Raw genomic sequence first — 19388 nt, 5'->3', positions numbered from 1 at the left:
ATATTTGCCCCAAAATAGGGAAAGTGAATTTCTCCTGAATCCTTTTATAGTGCATTTGGGTGCTGTTACAATTGTCTCTTTAGATGTGATGCTAGGTTAGTTGTAAAGTTACTTACTAATAGGCACTTCAGCAGAAATGAAGGAAAGGAGCAACTCAACATGTTTCTGATCTGGTTGAAAACCTTCTACCCAGAGCCTACTTTTTGTATCTAGCTTTCCTTTTGGCTCAGTCTTCATATTATGGATCCAGTGGAGCCTCCTTCCATGTTTTCTATCTATTGCAAATAGCTCAGTTATAAAAGAACTGAATGTGGAAAAACCTTCAGTCACAACACAGACTTTATTTTACCTCAGTGGCTCCAAATTAGGAAAAGAACCTATTCTTAAGATAAGTGTGGGACAACATTCAGTTGTAGAAAACATCACCAGAGACTGCTTACAAGAAAACCCACTCATTTGTGTGTGGGAAAGCCTTGGTTATAGTTTATTTCTTGGTTGACATCAGAAAACCTACATGGGTTACAATGTGTTTTGATTCTTAGAGAGCAAGAAATCACTAATCCAGAGCTTCTATTTTGCACACATTTCTGAAACCTGAAATAAGTGTGGAAAAGCTTTCAGTTATAGCACATAGCTTCTGCTCCATCTGTGAATCCACAATGTAGAAGGAGCGTGTCAGTAAACAGTGTGACAGAACTCCCAATTTATTTTTAAAAATTGTACAGAATTTATACCCAGGAAATGGTTCAGCTGGTCAAATATGATGGTAAAGGTGCTAAGAGCTGGACTCTTACCTTCCTACCTCTTATACATACAAAGAAAATATCCCACAGCTGTAGTCTGCATCCCCAGTGCAGTCATTCAGCTTTTAAGTCCAGTAGGAAAAGTCCAGAGATTTGGGGTGCTGAAAAGTTATTGAGTACTGTTACATGGCGGGAGACATTTCTGTCAAGGCATTTGCCTCTTGGAGTGCTACAAAAGATATATTCATGAAAACCTCTAGGTGTTAGGGACAAATTGTGAATAACCACAGGCTGGCATTTGCTCTATAGGAAATTAAAACAAATTCTCTATCCCTAACATTAAGACGTGTTCTAGCCTGATGGGGCCTTGTAGAAGTCCTTGCCCCAGCTGGATAAAGGGAAGGTGTTATGAGGTCAGCTGGCTCCAAGTATCTAATGGTGCAAGTATTTGATCCAGGATAGGACATTGTAGATTTATTCCTCCCTGAACCACAACAGCCTTCCCACTAATATCTGCACAGGGCCAAGGGCCTTGTACTTTACCCAGATGGATGCCAAGTAGGATGAATGCAGATTCCCTTTTAAGGCATGTGAATGCTTTACATGAAGACACAGTAGGAGAGAAATGTATGATGTCCCAGCACCTTTTCTGACCTGTGGGTATTCCTCAAGTGAATCTTGGGTAGGAATCACCAGCTAACTGAAAACGAAATGTTTTTCCAACTTAGGTGGCCCAGTCCATAGACTTAAAAGTTTCTAGGAATGAATGTACAGGTGGCATTTTATGATGATATCTAACAGGTTTCTACCCCAAGCCTCAGTTGCATTATCTTGCATATGGATGATACATTTATAAGATATTCAGTTTCCCAAATTGATGTCATATGGATTGTGGATGGAGATGCACAGGGCCAATAGCTACCCAAGATTTGGTACAATGAGATCATTGGACAGAGTAATCATAGGACAATGTATGTTCCTGAATAACATTCAGGAAATGAATAAGACTGAATAAGGAGTGGCAACCACAGCTGCATGTTCAGGACCGTGGGGTGCATATGTACGTGCCCAGCCATCAGATTGTATATGTTAATTATATACTTTGATTCCCATTTGGGTAAGATTGAAAAATGGTATATTCCCTCACGGAGACTGTGTTGCTCCCCGGTGGAGGGGGGCCAGAACAATTGAAATTATACCATACCTGTAGCAACCCTGGTAAGTCATACATCATGTCCTGATTTTAGCAAGAGGCCGCTGGTGAAACCTCTCTAGTCAGTATTCAGGCTGCTTTGGCAATGAGCAAAAACTGATGGCACTCAAGCTCTCACTGGGGAGCCACACCGCTGATGCCCCAAGGATTTGAGATGTGTGCAGCCTGTTAGAGGGGCCATTTATGGAGAAGGTGGTCATGGCAGCTGCTACACTGCTAAACGTAAATCCACTGACAACTGTATTCTCCAGTCTAAGCTGTGCATTTACTATGGCTATCCACTGTCAACATCTGTCCTAGTGAGGAGCACTGGAACAATGAGATAGTTGTCGTTATTCTTTAGAAGACTTTCAAAAGAGAACCATTTGAAGAACTCTAGACAGTTCACCTCTTCTCGGGGGTTCCCTGAGGTTTCCGTTGTGAGTGGATGTGTGGGATGCTTGAACTGTAGGATCAGGAACAGCTGGGCAATTCCCAACAATCTGCAAGGACAAGAGAAGTTGCATATCTGGTCTGGGGCCTCTGATTTGTCCATAGAAATATGCTAGAGTAAGAGTTATGAATAGCTTGTATTGGGACAGAGGTCAAGGTGTGCTCTACCTGCCCTCCCCCAAACATGAAGCTATAATGTCCTGGCCTGTAATTGATGCCAAGGGCAAAGTCATCCCCTGACACGCCACCTGCTCTGCATCTCCAGGTTCAGGAACACTGTTTTTCCTCTACGTGGGGGATTCGTGAGTTGGTCACTAGCAGACATGTTGCTCCTTAAGGAAGTCAGATGTGTTAGTCTGCTAGGGCTGCCATAACAAAGTGCCACAGACTAGATGGCTTAAACAACAGAAACTTATTTTCTCACAGTTCTGGAGCTAAAAGTTCAAGATTAAGGTATCAGCAGGGTTAAGTTCTTCTCAAGCCTCTCTTCTTAGCTTGTAAATGGGCATCTTCTCCTTCTATCTTCACATAGTTTTTCCTCTGTGTTAGTGTGTGCCCTAATTTCCTCTTCTTATAAAGACACCAGTCTCTGATAGTTTAGGGCTCCGGATTTGGTCTGCTTCCCAGGAGCTAGGCATGGCTGCCCTTCCCCCAGCAAGCCACCCAGGTCGTCTTCGGTACAAATTGTTTCCCCTCCACCCCACCCTGCTTCCAGCCCCCTTCTTTTCTGCCTCAAAAACTACTTTTTCTCGTCCACTCTCACCTTTGGACCCCTGGACTCAAAGCATAGGTGCGTCTTTCTCCTCGCAGATCTTTGGCACCATTCCTGGGTCTGGAAAAGAAACTGAAAAAGCCCAGGGTAGAGGTTTACATAACCCAATGCGGGGGCTTGACTGGGCGGCCCCTGGGCTCATTTTCAAGTGGGCTGGACCAGAGTTTACAGGGGTGATTGACACCCGCCCCGTCCCCAACCCTGGCATGAAGGAAATAAAAGTTGCTCATTGTTATAAAAGCAGAAAAATAAATAAATAAATAAAGTAAAAATAAAGACACCAATCTTGTTGGATTGAGACCCACTCTAATGACCTCATTTAAAGTATTACCTCCTTAAAGGCTTTATCTCTAAATACAGCCACATTGTGAGGTCCTGGTGTTTAGACTTCAACATATGAATTTGCAGGGGACACAATTTAGCCCGGAATAACAGATTTTTAAAAAAATATATCAATTTAACTCAAGGGCAAGTCTGGACTGACCTGCCAATGTGGGAAGTTGGCCTTATTCTTAGGTGAACATATTTTCCCCTAGGTCGAACACAGTGGCCACTGCCTCCTCGGTTGTATTCCAAATGGCTTCTCAATCTGTATTTTATTCCCAGTTGAAACTTAGACTTTTTAGCACTGTGGCAGGCACATACATGGTTCTCTGGTGTGAGTTCCTCAATTTTTGTTGTTTTTAACACTTTTATTGAAATATAATTCAAATACCATACAATTCATCCATATAAAATGTATATAGTCAGTGGTTTTGGTATAGTCACATATATGTGCAACCATCACCACAGTCAATTTTAGAACATTTTCATCACATCAAAAAGAGATTCCCAACCTTTTAACTATCCCTAATTTTGTTTTGTTCTTACTTTGTATTATGGAGAATTTTTCATATACACACAAAATGCAAAAAAAAAAAAAAAAATTAAGCGTTGCATGTAATGTAATTAAGTTGTATCACCACCTGTGAAGCAAAGATTTACCTTGAATCTAATCAAGCCTCTATTCCTACCTTCCAATTTACAGGAAATATAGGGGGATACGATGAGAAACAATGAGACATATTCACTGATTTGAGATTTATACAGTATGAGACATTGTATAGGACAATTGGCCTAGACTCCTCAAAAAGTCAGTGAGATGAAAAAAGTTGCTCAACTGTTCTAGATTAAAAGAGACTCTTCAGAGACGCAACAACCAAATGCAGTGAGGGAATATGGAATGGATATAATATTTAATAGTAGGTCCATCTGATGATAATATAGGATTATTATTATTTTTTTAAATGAATCAAGCTGTCCGCTTTATTTTTTTCCTTCTTCTCTCCAAAGCACCCCCCCCCCCCCAGTACATAGTTGTATATTCTAGTTGTAGGTCTTTCTGGCTCTGCTATGTGGGACGCTGCCTCAGCATGGCTTGATCAGCAGTGCTAAGTCCGTGCCTAGGATCCAAACCAGTGAAACCCCAGGCCGCCGAAGCAGAGTGCGCAAACCCAACCACTTGGCCACAGGGTCAGCCCCTAGGATTATTTTTAAATTTCGTAAGTGTGACAGTTGTATTTTGGTTATGTAGAAGAATGTCCTTATTCTCAGGAGATGCATCCTGCAATGTTTAGGGTTGAAGAGTATTTTCAAATGTCTCAACAATAACAACAAACGAAATGTGTGTGTGTGTGAGGAAAGTAAAAGCTAATGTGGCAAAATGTTAACAATTGTTGAATCTAGCTAGACGGTATATGTGTGTTCGAAAGTTTCCAAATAAAGTTTGAAAAAGGTAAAAGGGGATTATGGATGTCTCATTATAACTCAACACCCTTTGGAAGAAGTGCAGTCTGTAGTTTGAGGCAGTGTGGCAGTAGATAAAGGAACGTAGGATCTGTAGCCAGAAGATCCAGTCCAAATCTCAGATTGTTTACTACTAGCTGTGCCACCATAAGCAAATCATTTCACATATCCAGGTTTTAGTTTCCTTATCTAGAAAATAAGGCTAATATTATGTCACAAAATTACTCTGAGGCTTAAATTAGTTAATGCTCATGAAAGCCCTTTATAACTTGTAAAGCAATATATATTGCAGTAATAAGTCCCATTCACTTTTGTACTTTTGATGTATCTTTTGATCCTTTCTTATAGCCTGAGAGACATAGCCTTAAATAGATTTTGAGTTCCTAAAGGGAAGCGTTGTGTTACCACCTTTTTGACCAATAAACTAAGACCTAACTAACCAGATAGTGATTTCATTTACCTAATATGAGTTAGAATTTCTTTGGCTGGCAGATGTTGTGATAAAGATTAAAATTGCTGAATATCTAGGCAATTATGAACCCCCAGCATACCCTTATTCTGAACAGTGACATCATTCTGGACTGAATGAGTAGATTTTTGTTGGAAAAAAATATGCCTGTGGATAAAAGCAATGAGTTGGATGGGGGGCCTGAAATTATATTTTTAGCATGTGTCCAAGTTATGCTCTCTAAAATTTGAGAACTGGGGCTAGAATATTAATGAGTTATCATTACCTACTGGGCCCAGATATGGAGTTAGAAGTTTGAATCAGAATTAATGACCTCTCCCCAAAACAAAAGAATAGGTGAAGGGCTGGCCTAGTGACTCAGCAGTTAAGTTTGCACGTGCACTTCGGCAGCCTGGGGTTCACTGGTTTGGATCCCCGGTGCGGACATGGCACCACTTGGCAGGCCGTGCTGTGGCAGGCATCCCACATATAAAGTAGAGGAAGATGGGCACAGATGTTAGTTCAGGGCCAGTCTTCCTCAGCAAAAAGAGGTGGATTGGCAGCAGTTGTTGGCTCAGGGCTAATCTTCCTCAAAAAAAAAAAAAGGGTGAAAAGCAAGACCAAGTTGATTATAACTGTCCTAATGAATGTGAATATTATTCTTGTTTCCTGCTGTAGAGGCAATACTGTTGTGCTCCTGAATTCTACTTCCACCATCAGCTAGGAGTGTGAACTTGTGTAGGTCTTATTTCTCTGAATCTGTTTTTCAGTCGCCTCTAGAAAATGTGGTAGAGTTGTTGTGCCACCTACATGAGCTGATGGATAAGAAAGCTCCTGGTTTACTTTAAGTATTCAATACATATTTTTTGATTGATGAGCTTCAAAGCTTAATCTTCAGGCCACTTGTTTATCTACAGTAATTCTCTAGATTATCCCATCCTGCCCTATACAGTGACACCTCCTAAATTTACATCTCAATCTAGATTATCCCATCCTGCCCTATACAGTGACACCTCCTAAATTTACATCTCAATCTAGATTATCCCATCCTGCCCTATACAGTGACACCTCCTAAATTTACATCTCTAGGTGTGATTTCTTCACCAAACACCTGACTCCTATTCCAATAGCCTGTTTGACATTTCCTTCAGATGTCTAATTGGCGTCTTTAACTTAACACATCCAAAACAAAACTATTGATCCCTCTTCCCTAAACCTGTTCCTCTCTCTGTCTACTCTGTTTCCAAAAGGCAATCTTATTCTAGTTGCTCAGATCAATACACATGGAGTCATCCTTAACCAACATCCAATTCATTAACAAATCATGCTGGCCATGCCTTCAAAATATATGCAGAGCCATTTCTCATCACCTCCATCACTTCTAAGATAGTCCAAGCCACCATCATTTCTCATCTAGAATATTGCAGTAGCCTCTTAATCTCTCTACTTCTACTCTTGCCCACCTCAGGCTGTTCTCAATGGAGCAGCCAGAGCAAATTTTAAAATGTTATAGAGTGAAACTTTCGTGCAAGGTTTATATCAGAATGACTAAGGACTGAAAGCAAGAAAGTAACAATTTATGGAAACAGGTTTCTTGGCTCCTTTCATATACGATAGCTAATAAATCTTTGAACATGTGGCAGAAAAAAAGAAAAGACCATGTCACTCCTCAATCCCCAAACCCTCCGGTTTTATTCGGGACACATCCAAAGCCCTGTGGCCAGAAATGTGCACGCCCCCCAGTCCCCACCCCTACCCCCCGATTTAAGGCCTTTGCTTCGTGATGTTCCATGTATCAGGAACACTCTTCCCCAGAAACCCACATGCCTCAGTTACTCCATTCCTGTCTCTGCCTTCTCTGTCATCTGTAAAACAGTCCCACCACCATCTCTCTCTCTCCTTTTACTCACTGCTATGTTTTGCGTATTTATTTATCACTGTCTCCCCCGACTTGAAGGTAAGCTTCATGGGGCAGTGAGTTCATTTTCTTCATTACTGTATCTGCAGAGCCTAGAACAGTGATGCGGGCACTGGATACGTATGTTTGTATACCGTCGATGACCGTAGCCGATAATAGCTTTGAGGCTGAAAGGCACGGGATCTGTGGAGGGAAAGATGATGTTTCCGCTCGGCAGCAAGAGCTGGAGGGTATGACTTCAGGGAGCCTCAGTTCCAGGAAGGCTGTCTGGCTGCGCAGTTGATTGGTTCCTCTTCCCGCGCTAACCAAGACCTGTCCCCAGGCTCCACCCCTTCTAGGACCCTCCTCCTATTGGCTGAACTCGCCAAACCCTTTCTTTCTCCTAGCCAATGGTAGGGCAGAAACTGGGCGGGAGGCGGGGCCGCAGCGCTCTCCGAGCCGGCAGACTCGCTAGAGGGCGGGAGGATTCCAGCCTCGGGGGCACAGAGATGCAGAAACCTCCGGGTGCCTAGAGGGGCCGGAGCGCTAGGATGGGAGTTAATAGGGGGTCGGTGACGTAGTTCCTTCTCTGCTTTGTTCCAAGAGGTGGGTCGGGCGCTTTCGGTGAGGGGTATGTGGCAGCCTAGGGTGGGGGTTCGGCCGGGTTCTGGGAGTGGGCGGGGGCTACAGGCCAGAGCCAGGTCTCGTTTGCGGATGCCCGCTGCGGAGACGGGGACGCGGCAGCTCAAGGGTCGTTGCGGGCCTCCCCTCCCCTATTTCGGCGCTGCCCCTTTGTCTTGGGTCTCGTCTGCCGCTCGGCGTAGCTGCTCGCCTCGACCGTGCTGAGTAGTGACAGAACTGTGTCATCCCCGCCCCTAGCCAGTGGGTCCCTGGTGATAGAGGTCGAAGTCTGGCCCAGGCTCTCAGGACTCCACGACCCCTGAGTATTTGACTCAGATCACAAGTCAGATCGCCCCTGTGTTCCAAGTGAGGAAACGGATCCAGAGAGGCGGGCAGGGTCTTGCCCAAGGTTACTCATTCATTCACTCATTCAACAAATACTTATTGAGCACCTTCCTATTAGTGTGCTAGGTCCTGGGATTACAGTTGTGTACAAGACGGAGCTATATTTTGGTAGGGAAGAAATGAAACAAGCTTGAAGGGTTAGAAGCAGGGTCTAGGAGTCTGGAGGGGGAAACAGAACAGATTTTGAGGCCTAGTAATCCTAAGGGATGGGTAATCATAAAAAAATTCTCCTGGTATCCCTTTAAAGCCTTATTTCTTCCTGTCTCTCTAAAGACGCTTGAGTCAGCAAAGTTCCCTTCTCATTCCCCTTCTGCAGTCTTTCCCTAGAAAGCTGGATTGCAGTTGGAATGCATTTTGCAGTTAGAGGAGAATATGGAGACTTTTAGATATCAACAGAACAGGTGAAAGGACAACTCTGGCGTAATGGAATGAGGATTTCCTTCAGGCACAGAAGACTTGTCTCTCACTAGCCATACGGCTTTCAGCAAGATGTTCCATCTCTGGAAGGTTCATTTCCTCATCATTAAAATGGGAATGATCATCCTTACTACTCACAGTTCTATAGGAAGCGAAGTTACCCTGGGATGGGACAGTGCCCTGAGTGTCCCCTTGGAGTTGAGCTCTCAAAGAAGTCAGTTATTTTTATCTGTTTACAGTGATTCAAGACCCTATTAGGAACTTCCTCACCAAACCCGAGGAAGAGAGGCAAAATCTGTGCTGGGCAGATCCGTTGGAGTGAGGCTGTCTGTGCTGGGTAGGTGAGACCTATACTGTGAAGTTAGTCTGGGGACAGGGATCTTGCCTGCTAGAGATTATGGGGACCAGGGCTGAAAGGGAGCATTTTTGGATGGCTGTCGAGGAGCGGAGAGGCAGCGAAGTTGGGGGGGTGGGGGGGCTTTGGACCTGGAGGAGTAGAGTTTCGGGATGGGAGGAAGGTTGATGTAATAGAATTCAAATTTGGGTGTCAGGAGTCAGGAGACTTGGACCTGAGTCCCAGTTCTCCTCTAAGTTCCAGTTTCCCCGTCTCTACATTTTGATATGAGACTGGGAGGTCTAGGAGATTCCTTCTAGCTCTAACATTCTGAGAATCTCCTAAGTAGTTGGACTAAGTCAATCTCAGCAAATTTAGGCCCTTGGATGGCCTTGTTGAGACAGAATTGCCAAGAATGCAAATATACTGTCATGGTGTTCAGACAATATGACGAGCAAAAGGGATGGACAGTTGGAGGAGGCATGGTGGTGGTCATGTGTGGAAGATGTACTTCTTACCATCCCTACACCCAGAATAGAATTAGATACAATCCTGAACTTGTTTAACATTTCAAATCAAACAGCATTTACTGAGCCCTCTTTGTGCCAGGCACTGTGTGGGATCCACATAGGAGTATCATGGTCCCTGCTCTCTGGGGCTTACAGTTCAATGTGTACATGTGAGGAGGAGTGACACAGACATACATACAAATAATTCTAGTATAAGTCAACTCTAGTTTATATTACAGATTTGTTACAGTGCTTTTTTGAAGTATAGAAATTTTTATATGGTCAAACCTATCAGCTTTTCTTTTACGGTGTCAGCCTTTGTTTTAGGCTTAAGGCTTAGGCCTTTCTCCCTGAGATCAAGTAGTCCCCTGATATTTTCTTCTAGTTCTTTTTTTTTCCTTTCAATTTTTACATTTCACTCATCTGTCTCTCTGGAATTTATTTTCAGGTATTACCTCTTATTCCTCACTTCATTGCAGCTAATTAATAACCAAGGACCATGTGACCACTGCTCAGAGGGACCTGAAAAGGCAGGTGATGCTGGCGAATTAAAGGAATACAACCTAGCCCAGGTAAAACCTCTTTCTCTCTGGGAATAGGACTCAGACCTTTGTGAGCTCCTCGCAGCCTGAAAGGAATGGTGGTCATGAGATGAGAGCACTCACCCATCAGTCTCAGGGATTTGTGGGTCAGAGATCTGTGGGGCCTCATCCATCTCATCCATCCAGTTGTCTGAGATTGTGCTTTTGTGCACAGTTGCCTGGATACCCTAGTGTCCTGTTGGCCTTATGGCCTCATCTGTCCCTTCTCCTACTTCTCCAGCCAAGACTCCACCTTCCTAGTGCCTGGGAATTCTTCCAGGATTTCTGAGGGAATTTCCCATCCAGTCAGACAAAGAGCAAATATGTATGTTTTCTCTTGATCAGACTCTCCTCAGACTCGGTCCTCCCTGATCTCTTTACAAGTCTTGCTGCCTCCTCAGGTCCCCCAGACCCACCCTATCCTTCCTTACAGCGCATCCTTATGCATTTCTCTTTCTCCCTACCTGTCCTTCTAAACAAAATCTCTAGCTCAGCAAGCTTGTACATTTTCATGACTTCCTCTCCCCTCTGTCTTATTCTCAAATTTGCATTCCTGACATATTTTTCCTCCTCTTGTCTAAAGTGTTTTCCTACATCTCCATCTTTCTTAGTGATGGTACCATTCTTGATATTCAGACCTGATGACCCTGAATTCTTTCCTTCAGTCATTGTCTATATCCAATCTGATATATGCACACACTTTCCTGCAAATACCTGGACTTCATTGTTCTCTGTCCTGTCATTATTCTGGACCACGGTCTCGCTGTCTCATTCATTCAACAAACATTTATTGGGCGCATAGAATGTGGCAAACCCTCTAATGGTCACCCATACTGCATTCCTAAAGTTGTCTCCCAACTCATTTCCCTTCCTCCATTCTTTTTTTCACCTCTAATCTATCTGGGCTAGTCTTCCTAAAGCATTCTTTTCCTGGGTAGGATGATACAAAATTTATTGTCCAAATTGGGATACTTTTGTGAGTTAAGGGGACCACTATTAATAATGATGCTGGAATAGCAGGTATAAAGCAGCACTCTTCTGGGAAAACTAGAATATATGATCACTGTACTCCTAGGTGGCATTTCTTGGATTCTTTCTTTTTATTTCTCTCAATTTACTCTTCATGGGATACCCCAGATGCCTCTCTCCTCTGTTTTCCACTTCATGAAGCTGAGAAAAACAGTTAGTGCTGAGGGGTGGAGGGAAGTATGGAGACTAGCAGAAATGAATGGTAATGCTTGAAAAACTATATTCTTGATAAGTGAGAATGAGAAGGAAAGTAACAAGAGAGGAGAATAGCAAGGTAGAAAAAAGAATATGGAGTGGGGAAAGAAATTTAAGGATAGATTTCACTCTTTTGTTTAGAACTTGTTTCCCATTGATCATCAAATTATATCCGTATTTTTTGCCCCATAATTTCAGTGTTCTGGCTCGTATCACTTCAGGCAACTTGATTCTTTCATTCCTTCATTTGTTCATTCACCAAAAATTTTTTTTGAGTGCTTGCTATGTAGCTGGAACTGTGCTAGGAGCTAAGCACACAATGCTGAATGAAATGGACAAAATCCCTGCCCTCGTGAACCTATGTGATGGGGTAGTCTCCGGCTTATTTCTGAGTACACTGGCCCTGTGCAGACTTCCTTTTGAGAAACAATTCCTGCTTACCCTCTGGGGCTCTGCCAAAGTTTTGCATTTTTAAAGCACCTTTCCCCAAGCAGTCCAAGCCCCAGTAATCACTCCCTCCCCTGGCCCCCTTCGTCTCCTGATTGGGTACTTTGTAAGTTTATAATTGCTCTCCCGTTTTGCCATTTACTCCATTGTAAGCTCCTTAAAGGTAGGTATGATATTTCATGCTTATATTAGTCTGCTTGGGCTGCCATAACAAAATACCATAGACCGGGTGGCTTAAACAACAGACCTTGACTTTCTCACAGTTCTGGAGACTGGAAGTCCAAAATCAAGGCGACCAGCTGATTTGGTTTCTGGTGGGGACTCTCTTCCTGGCTTGTAGATGACTACCTTCTTCATGTGAGCTCTCTCCTATGTCTTCTTATAAGGATACACTAATCCTGTCAGATTAAGGCCTCAACCTTATGACCTCATTTAACCTTAATTACCTCCTTAGAGGTCACATCTCCAAATATAGTCACGTTGGGGGTTAGGGCTTCAACATATGAATTTGGGGGTTGGGGGACGCATTCAGTACATAACAATGCTTTTTTTTTTCTTTTTGCATTCAATAATGATATTTATTGCTTTGTGACAGAGCCATGTAAATACCTGGTTATTAACATTTTCCCTGGACACCTCTTCCCGGAAGGCCATGAGATTGATGTTTCCCATACCAGCCTTTAAGGGTAGAATAGTTGGTGCACTAGCTAACTGGGGAGCTTCAGATAGGCCATGCCTAGAAATAAGACATCCAGTGACTGGCTTCAAGGCATTGTCTCATTCTGAATCTCTAAAATTCTTTGTTCTAGTAATTATGGGAATCTGTTCGTCTAAAGTCATTTCCCAGCTTTTCCATAAGTAATACTGTAAGAAGAATTAAGAAATAATACAGGTTAGCAGAAGACAATTTGCCCGCACAATGAGAGGCCTTCATAACAGTAAATATATAACCTTGTCCACCTGTTCATTCACTCATTTATTCATCCCACGATAGTTATTTTCTTCTTTTCTGCAACAATGCTTTTTAAAATTTTCCCTGTATTAGACCCAGAACAGAAATGTGTATAGGGTAGAGTGCTCAATAATTACTAGTATAAGAAATATATAAAGAGAAAGGAAAGTTTCAGAGAAGAAGAAAAATGGAAAAGAAAACTCAGAAAGAACCATCAACTTTCTCTGGAGGTGGCTTCACTTGCTATCCCACTTTGCTCTGTAGTCCCCTGGGTTCTCACTGAGTTTCCCCCACCTGCTTCCTTCTATTTGATTAGGAGAGGTACCAGCAGCAAGATAGGAATGTGCTCAGGATCCTGGCAAGAATCGACCCTCCCCCACCATTTTGTCTGCCTACCCTTCATATCTTGGGTGTGAGTCTGTATTTGTGCCTGTGTATGGCATCAGTGGACCCGCACTTCTGAGATGTGAACTCCAACCTCCACAGTTCTTTTCTCTTCTTGCTTCTCTTGAGCACTCAACACTGGATATCTCCTCCTTCAGAGAGTGTGTCTCAATTTATCAAGAAGCTATGAGACAATGGAAACTGGTCAGACTTTTTTGAAAAGCAGTAGGTAATACTGCAAAACGATTTCATTCCATCTGACCCAATCACTCACTTGTGGAACTTTTATCCTAGGGATATATTTCAATAGGAAAAAAACTTTATATGTATAAAATGATTGTGATAGCATTATTGATAGAGGTTAACCTCGGGGAACAACAGAAATGTCCAACACCAGCAAAACTGTAGATAAATTATAATGAATTCAATTGGTGGTGTAGTCATAAAATGATCATATGAAAATTAAATAGCAATGTATGAAAATACTTATAAAAATTAAGTGGAAGAAGTAGGATGCAAAATTATATCTACTGTATATTTATAACTGTATAACTATGGACATGGACAAGTCTGAAAAAGAACATAGTAAAAGGAAAATTAGTCATGTGTTAGTATCATGGAGTCATCTTTCAGTTTTCTTTTATGACCCAGCTACCTCTAGATTTGAGGTCAGCTAGGGTTATCTCTATGTCCAGAGTTTCACGTCAAACCAGTTGGGAAACTCCTGCTCATTCTTGACATTGGTTTCATGTATCAGCCCTTCTTGGTTGTGCTGTCCTCTCCTCTCACCCTTTTGCCATCTTTAGATACTTTACCCTTATGCCATGCAAGGTCCTATCAGAGTTTCCCCTTCCGTGCTTTAATGAACCCTGTCCCCAGTTCAGCCTCTCAGGTCCACCCAGTAGACTCGGTCTGTCCGAGTAACAGCTTGTGAAAAGCAGACAGACTGAACTAGCACCTACGACTGGATCTAGTTATAGACTGGCATCTACAGAGTAGGCTATGATGTGTCTAGGCTCCAATATTGGAAGAATTATGTTACCCCTATCAAGACAGAGTGTAAGAACAAGGGATGTAGACAGGGGCCTAGTGCCTGGACTAGAGCAAAAAACCAAAATCTTAGTCATACCCTAAGACTGAATCCCAATTGCTATTCTGTAAAACAATTCTTGAGCACCTATCTTGTGCCAGTGACTATATTACTGGTACTAGGGGAATAGGTCAGCAAGAAGTAAAAGTCAAATTGATCTGAAGAGTAGTCATTGAGCTACTGAACTAAGCATCTTTCAGTGTGTTTTTTCTAGGGACCAGATTAGGAGTTAAATGGCCCTAATTCTAGGAGTAGAGCATGAGACAGGAAGAAACCAGGGTGGATTTTGTACTAGTCTTTGCTCATTCTGATGTTAGACCTGTTGGGCTCCTGTTAGCCCTGGCTTTCCATAAGGCTGTACCTTGGTCTCTATGTCTAACCTCATTTTTCTCATCTTTTTTGATCAGTTCCCCCTGCCTTTGAACACTTAACTCTTCCATGTGAAACCCTGTGGTCTACCACAGATTGTCATCCTTGGATAATTCTCCTTCCTCTAATATATAGAACAGGTGACATGTACAATTTCTGTTTCTTCTGTCAGGTGCTGAAACTGGAACTGAGGAGGTATTGATTCCAAAGTATCATCCCTGAAAAATCAGAATCTCGTACTTTTAAGAGAACTTCACAGAGGTTTGCCAAGGAAGTCAAAATTTAGAAAGCTGCTCTGAAGGGAAAGAGAAGATTCAACAGGCCACTGTGATGCCCCAAGAAAGAGAAAATGAGGAGAAAGATGAGAAACTTCAAACATAAGACACTTAATAAAACACTCATAGAAGTGAGTGACCAAGAATCTGAAAAAGATGGTAGTCAGTTCTCTGACCCTGCTACAGACGAGAAATTTCAGGCTGAAAAGAGACAGTATGTATGTACTGAGTGTGGGAAAGCCTTTAGTCAGAGTGCCAACCTTACAGTACATGAGCGAATCCACACAGGGGAGAAACCCTATAAGTGTAAGGAGTGTGGAAAAGCCTTCAGTCATAGCTCCAACCTTGTTGTTCATCGGAGAATCCACACTGGACTGAAGCCCTACACATGCAGTGAATGTGGGAAATCTTTCAGTGGTAAGTCACACCTCATTCGGCACCAGGGAGTCCACAGTGGGGAGAAAACTTATGAATGTAAGGAGTGTGGGAAAGCCTTTAGTCGGAGTTCAGGTCTTATTTCACATCACAGAGTTCACACTGGGGAGAAGCCCTACACTTGTATCGAGTGTGGGAAAGCTTTTAGCCGTAGTTCAAACCTTACTCAACATCAGAAGATGCACAAAGGAAAAAAAGTTTACAAATGTAAAGAGTGTGGGAAAACATGTGTTTCTAATACAAAGATTATGGACCATCAGAGAATTCACACTGGGGAGAAGCCTTATGAATGTGATGAGTGTGGAAAAGCTTTCATCTTAAGGAAGACCCTTAATGAACATCAGAGACTTCATCGTAGAGAGAAACCTTACAAATGCAACGAGTGTGGGAAAGCGTTTACTTCTAATCGAAACCTTATTGATCATCAGAGAGTTCACACTGGAGAGAAACCCTATAAATGTAACGAATGTGGGAAAACCTTCAGGCAGACTTCTCAAGTTATTTTACATTTGAGAACCCACACTAAGGAGAAACCCTATAAATGTAGTGAGTGTGGGAAAGCCTATCGTTATAGCTCACAACTTATTCAACACCAGAGAAAACATAATGAGGAGAAAGAAACCTCATAAATAACATGTATTGTTGGTAGTAGGACTAATTGCTACCTTTTGGAAAAGCAGTTTTTCAGTATCATCAACTTTAATTCTATTTCTAAGAATCCATACAGGGAAAGTAATGAGAAGTAGACAAAGATTAACAGAAGGGATATTCATGCCAGCATCATATATAACTGAAAGAAGAAAACTAGATTTTAACAGTACAGGGTTTAAATGAATGATGGTCTTGCGGCCATTGTAAACCTTTTTAAAGCATATTTAATGCCATGAGGGAAATGATTTGGAAAAATGGAAGATAAAGAAAAAACAATGAAGTATGATCCAAATTTTTTAAAACATTTACGCATTGGAAAGGAATGGGAATGAAATAATACCAAACCAAAACATTAACTGATTATCTCTGGGTGATAGGATTATAGGTGATTTCTATTTTCTTCTTTATACTTTTCTATGCTTTTTGGATTTTCTACAATGAGAATGTACTACTTTTATATTCCGGAAAGTTACAATATTTTTAAAATGCAATGAGTACATCCTCATTTTCACTCAACAGTGTTATAAAAAGCACATAGAACATAGACTCAAAAATCCTGGGATTGCACCCTAATACTGGCACTTAGTAGCAGTGGAACCATGAGCAAGTCACTTCCTTTTAGAGCTTTGTTTCCTGTTTATTAAATCATAAATACCAGTTGTTGGTCTTTTGCAGTTTTAAGATAAGCTGACTTTACAGTTGTTAACACAACGCATAATTCATGTACTTGATCACTGTTAGATTAAAAGAACACAGCAAAAATTTACTACATCCTCATCTTTGACAGTTGTAGAAGGATATGCAAATAATAGAGAACAACTTAGCTCCATCTTTTCAATATATGTCTACAAAGCAAGAAAAAATGTCTCCTATGAAATTGAAACAATTGCAGTTCATAACCTTTAAAGAAATACAGTCAGCATAATCTAAAATTGGGGGAAGACTCTGCCTTCACATGTTATGTAGGGTTTAGTAGCTGAAAGGTGCAGACTTTGGGGTCAGAGACATGTGTTCTAATCTCAGATCTGCCATGCACTAGCTTGTCAGTTTTCAAGTCACTTAACTGCTCTGAGCCTCATACTATCTGTAGAAAGGGAATAACTACCTACCTCACAGGGTTGTTGTAAGGATTAAATGAGATAATGCCTGGAATGTGTGATAAGCCCAGCACATGGAAAATCATAATAGCTTAAATAGAGGACATTGGAGCAGTATTTCTAAACACTTAGTGAGAGTGATTCATGGAAAGTTTTAGCTAAGGTGGCATTTAGGATATTTTAAAGTGTAATGAACACAATACCAAGTACTAGTAACTTAAACCTTAAGAACACTAATCTTAGGGCTGGCCCCACGGCCGAGTGGTTAAGTTCGCGCGCAATGGCACCGCCCATCAGGCCGTGCTAACGCGGCATCCCACAGGCCACAACTAGAAGGTCCCACAACTAAAGTATACAACTATGTACCGGGGGATTTGGGTAGATAAAGCAAAAAAAAAAAAAAAAAAAAAGATTGGCAACAGTTGTTAGCTCAGGTGCCAATCTTTAAAAAAAAAAAAAAGGGACACTAATGTTTACATAAGAAGAAGTCTAGAGGTAAGCACTTCCAAATTTGATTTGGCAACGTAGCACTTCATCAGATTTCCACATTAACTCCATAATTTTCAACATATTGTCTTTCATTTTTTGCAACTTTGGTTACAAGATGGTGGTCGCTGCTGCAAGCTACTTTCTTCACACACTCCTTCAGAGTCGGGAAGTGAGGAAAGGTGCTGAGGCTTCCTCTTCTGAAGGTTCCTTTCTCTTATTGTTGAGAAAACCTTTCCCAGAAGAAGGGAGGAATGCTGAGCAGTCAATTCTACAGGTGCTTACTAGCTTCCTCTGCTTTTCAAGTCCTTAGCTTAAAATCCATCTGGGAGCACCTAGACTCTGCCCATTCTTAACTCAGCCAGTTTTTCTTTTTATACAGTGAATCCCTAAGCTTAATGCCATTTGTCTTATGCACATAGTGCTTTATTGTTTCCAGAATTATTGAGGATATGTTATCCCATTCAATCCTGATAATATTTGTACAAGAAACTTGAGTCTCAGTGAGGTTAGGTGACTGGCTAGTAAGTGGTTGGAGCCAAGACTGAACTCGGATCTGACTTCCAAGTCCTTGCCTTCTTTATTACACCAAAGTGTCTCTACCCATCGTGGTGGTTCTACATGTGAGTGGGAGACCAGTTAGGATTCTCCTGGGTAGCCACTTCTATGAAAGGTGATTGTATCTGGACAATTATTTGATCGTGGCTTCATAAGGAAGTTAGATTTAGGGCCTATTTCTGCACCTCATAATTTAGTTTTGAGGATTATATATTTCTTCCTTGCTGTTACTGGAAAGAAGCAAGGGGAAGGTGTGAAGGGTCTGTCTGTGAAAAGGGATTGTTTAGTTTTGCCCTATTTTGATAGGAAGTGGCTTACATATAATTTTGTGATATAACAGTCCCTCTTTGCATAGTTATTCAAAGCAAGGTTTGGAGGCTCTGGAACAGATTCAGGGGATAGGACTGTTGACATGGTCACTCTTGGGTGGGCACTCCCCCAAGAGTCTGGGTGGACATGAGGCTAGGGTAACCCACATGTGGCAGTGACTAAACAAAACTGCAGCAGTAAGCCACATCCATCATTCTTCCCTTGTGTGTACTGTTAAAATTTTAGAAGGGGTTTCTATAGTGTTCCATGCCTTTTGTCATGCCAGCCATCCTCACCTGCTGATTTGCTATGTGGAAACTACTCATGATTGTCTACTGGCCCTGCCAAAACTGCTTTACGAAAACAGGCAATTAGGCAACTAGTCTTTTGGTTGTGAACATGATGAGAGTCTATACAGAAGTTGAAATACAATGTACATCTGAAGTTTATATAATGTTATAAACTAATGTGACCTCAATAAAAAGAAAAGAAAACAGGCGGTTAGCTTTGAGTGTGCCTGTCAGGGAATTTTTTTTTTTTTTTTGAGCATTTATTATTGCTGAGCAGAGTTATTGATGCTTCCTATATTGCTGAGGAGGTATTCTCTGACCAAAACATTTCCCATCACTGTGTTCTAGTGTCTGAACTTGTTTCTTCAAATACGCTTTCTTAGATGACTTTGTAATCTTCAAGAGTAAGTACCTTCTAGGAAGGATATCATGTCTTCTCAAACCCAGAGATCTGAATACAGATCTTCACATTTCTTGCCCTAGGCAAGCAAAGATCCTAGACCCTTGAGGAGGCCCTCACCCATCTTCTAGGCTGATACCTGTCTTGAGCTGCAAGAGTAAACATTGACAATTGGTCCCTGTACCCTTTCAGATAAATATCATGCAATATAATTTGAACTCATCACCTACCTTCCTCTAGGAGTTTTTCAAGACTATCAGCTGT

General features: G+C 41.8%; 1 protein-coding gene across 5 annotated transcripts in view; it reads left to right on the top strand.

Moving 5' to 3' along the window:
• The window catches only part of ZKSCAN7 (zinc finger with KRAB and SCAN domains 7), a 30805-nt gene extending 14055 nt beyond the window's left edge, over positions 1-16750 (top strand). For 2 of the 5 annotated variants that reach the window (XR_011527016.1, XR_011527017.1), the window contains exons 6-8: positions 8973-9070; positions 10025-10148; positions 14796-16750. Coding sequence is in view for 3 of the 5 variants with exons in the window: in XM_070575668.1 (XP_070431769.1) it covers positions 15110-15962 (853 nt within the window). In the remaining 2 variants the exon portion in view is untranslated. The remainder of the gene's footprint in view (positions 1-8972; positions 9071-10024; positions 10149-14795) is intronic. The other 3 variants (XM_070575666.1, XM_070575668.1, XM_070575667.1) reach the window with 3 other exon arrangements.
• The last annotated feature ends 2638 nt before the right edge of the window (positions 16751-19388 follow it).

This window comes from Equus przewalskii, chromosome 15 (assembly GCF_037783145.1).
Source record: "Equus przewalskii isolate Varuska chromosome 15, EquPr2, whole genome shotgun sequence".
In the NCBI taxonomy this organism is placed as follows: Eukaryota; Metazoa; Chordata; class Mammalia; order Perissodactyla; family Equidae; genus Equus; species Equus przewalskii.
Note: the sequence above shows the minus strand (reverse complement) of the source record. Positions and strands in the feature narration are given on the sequence as shown.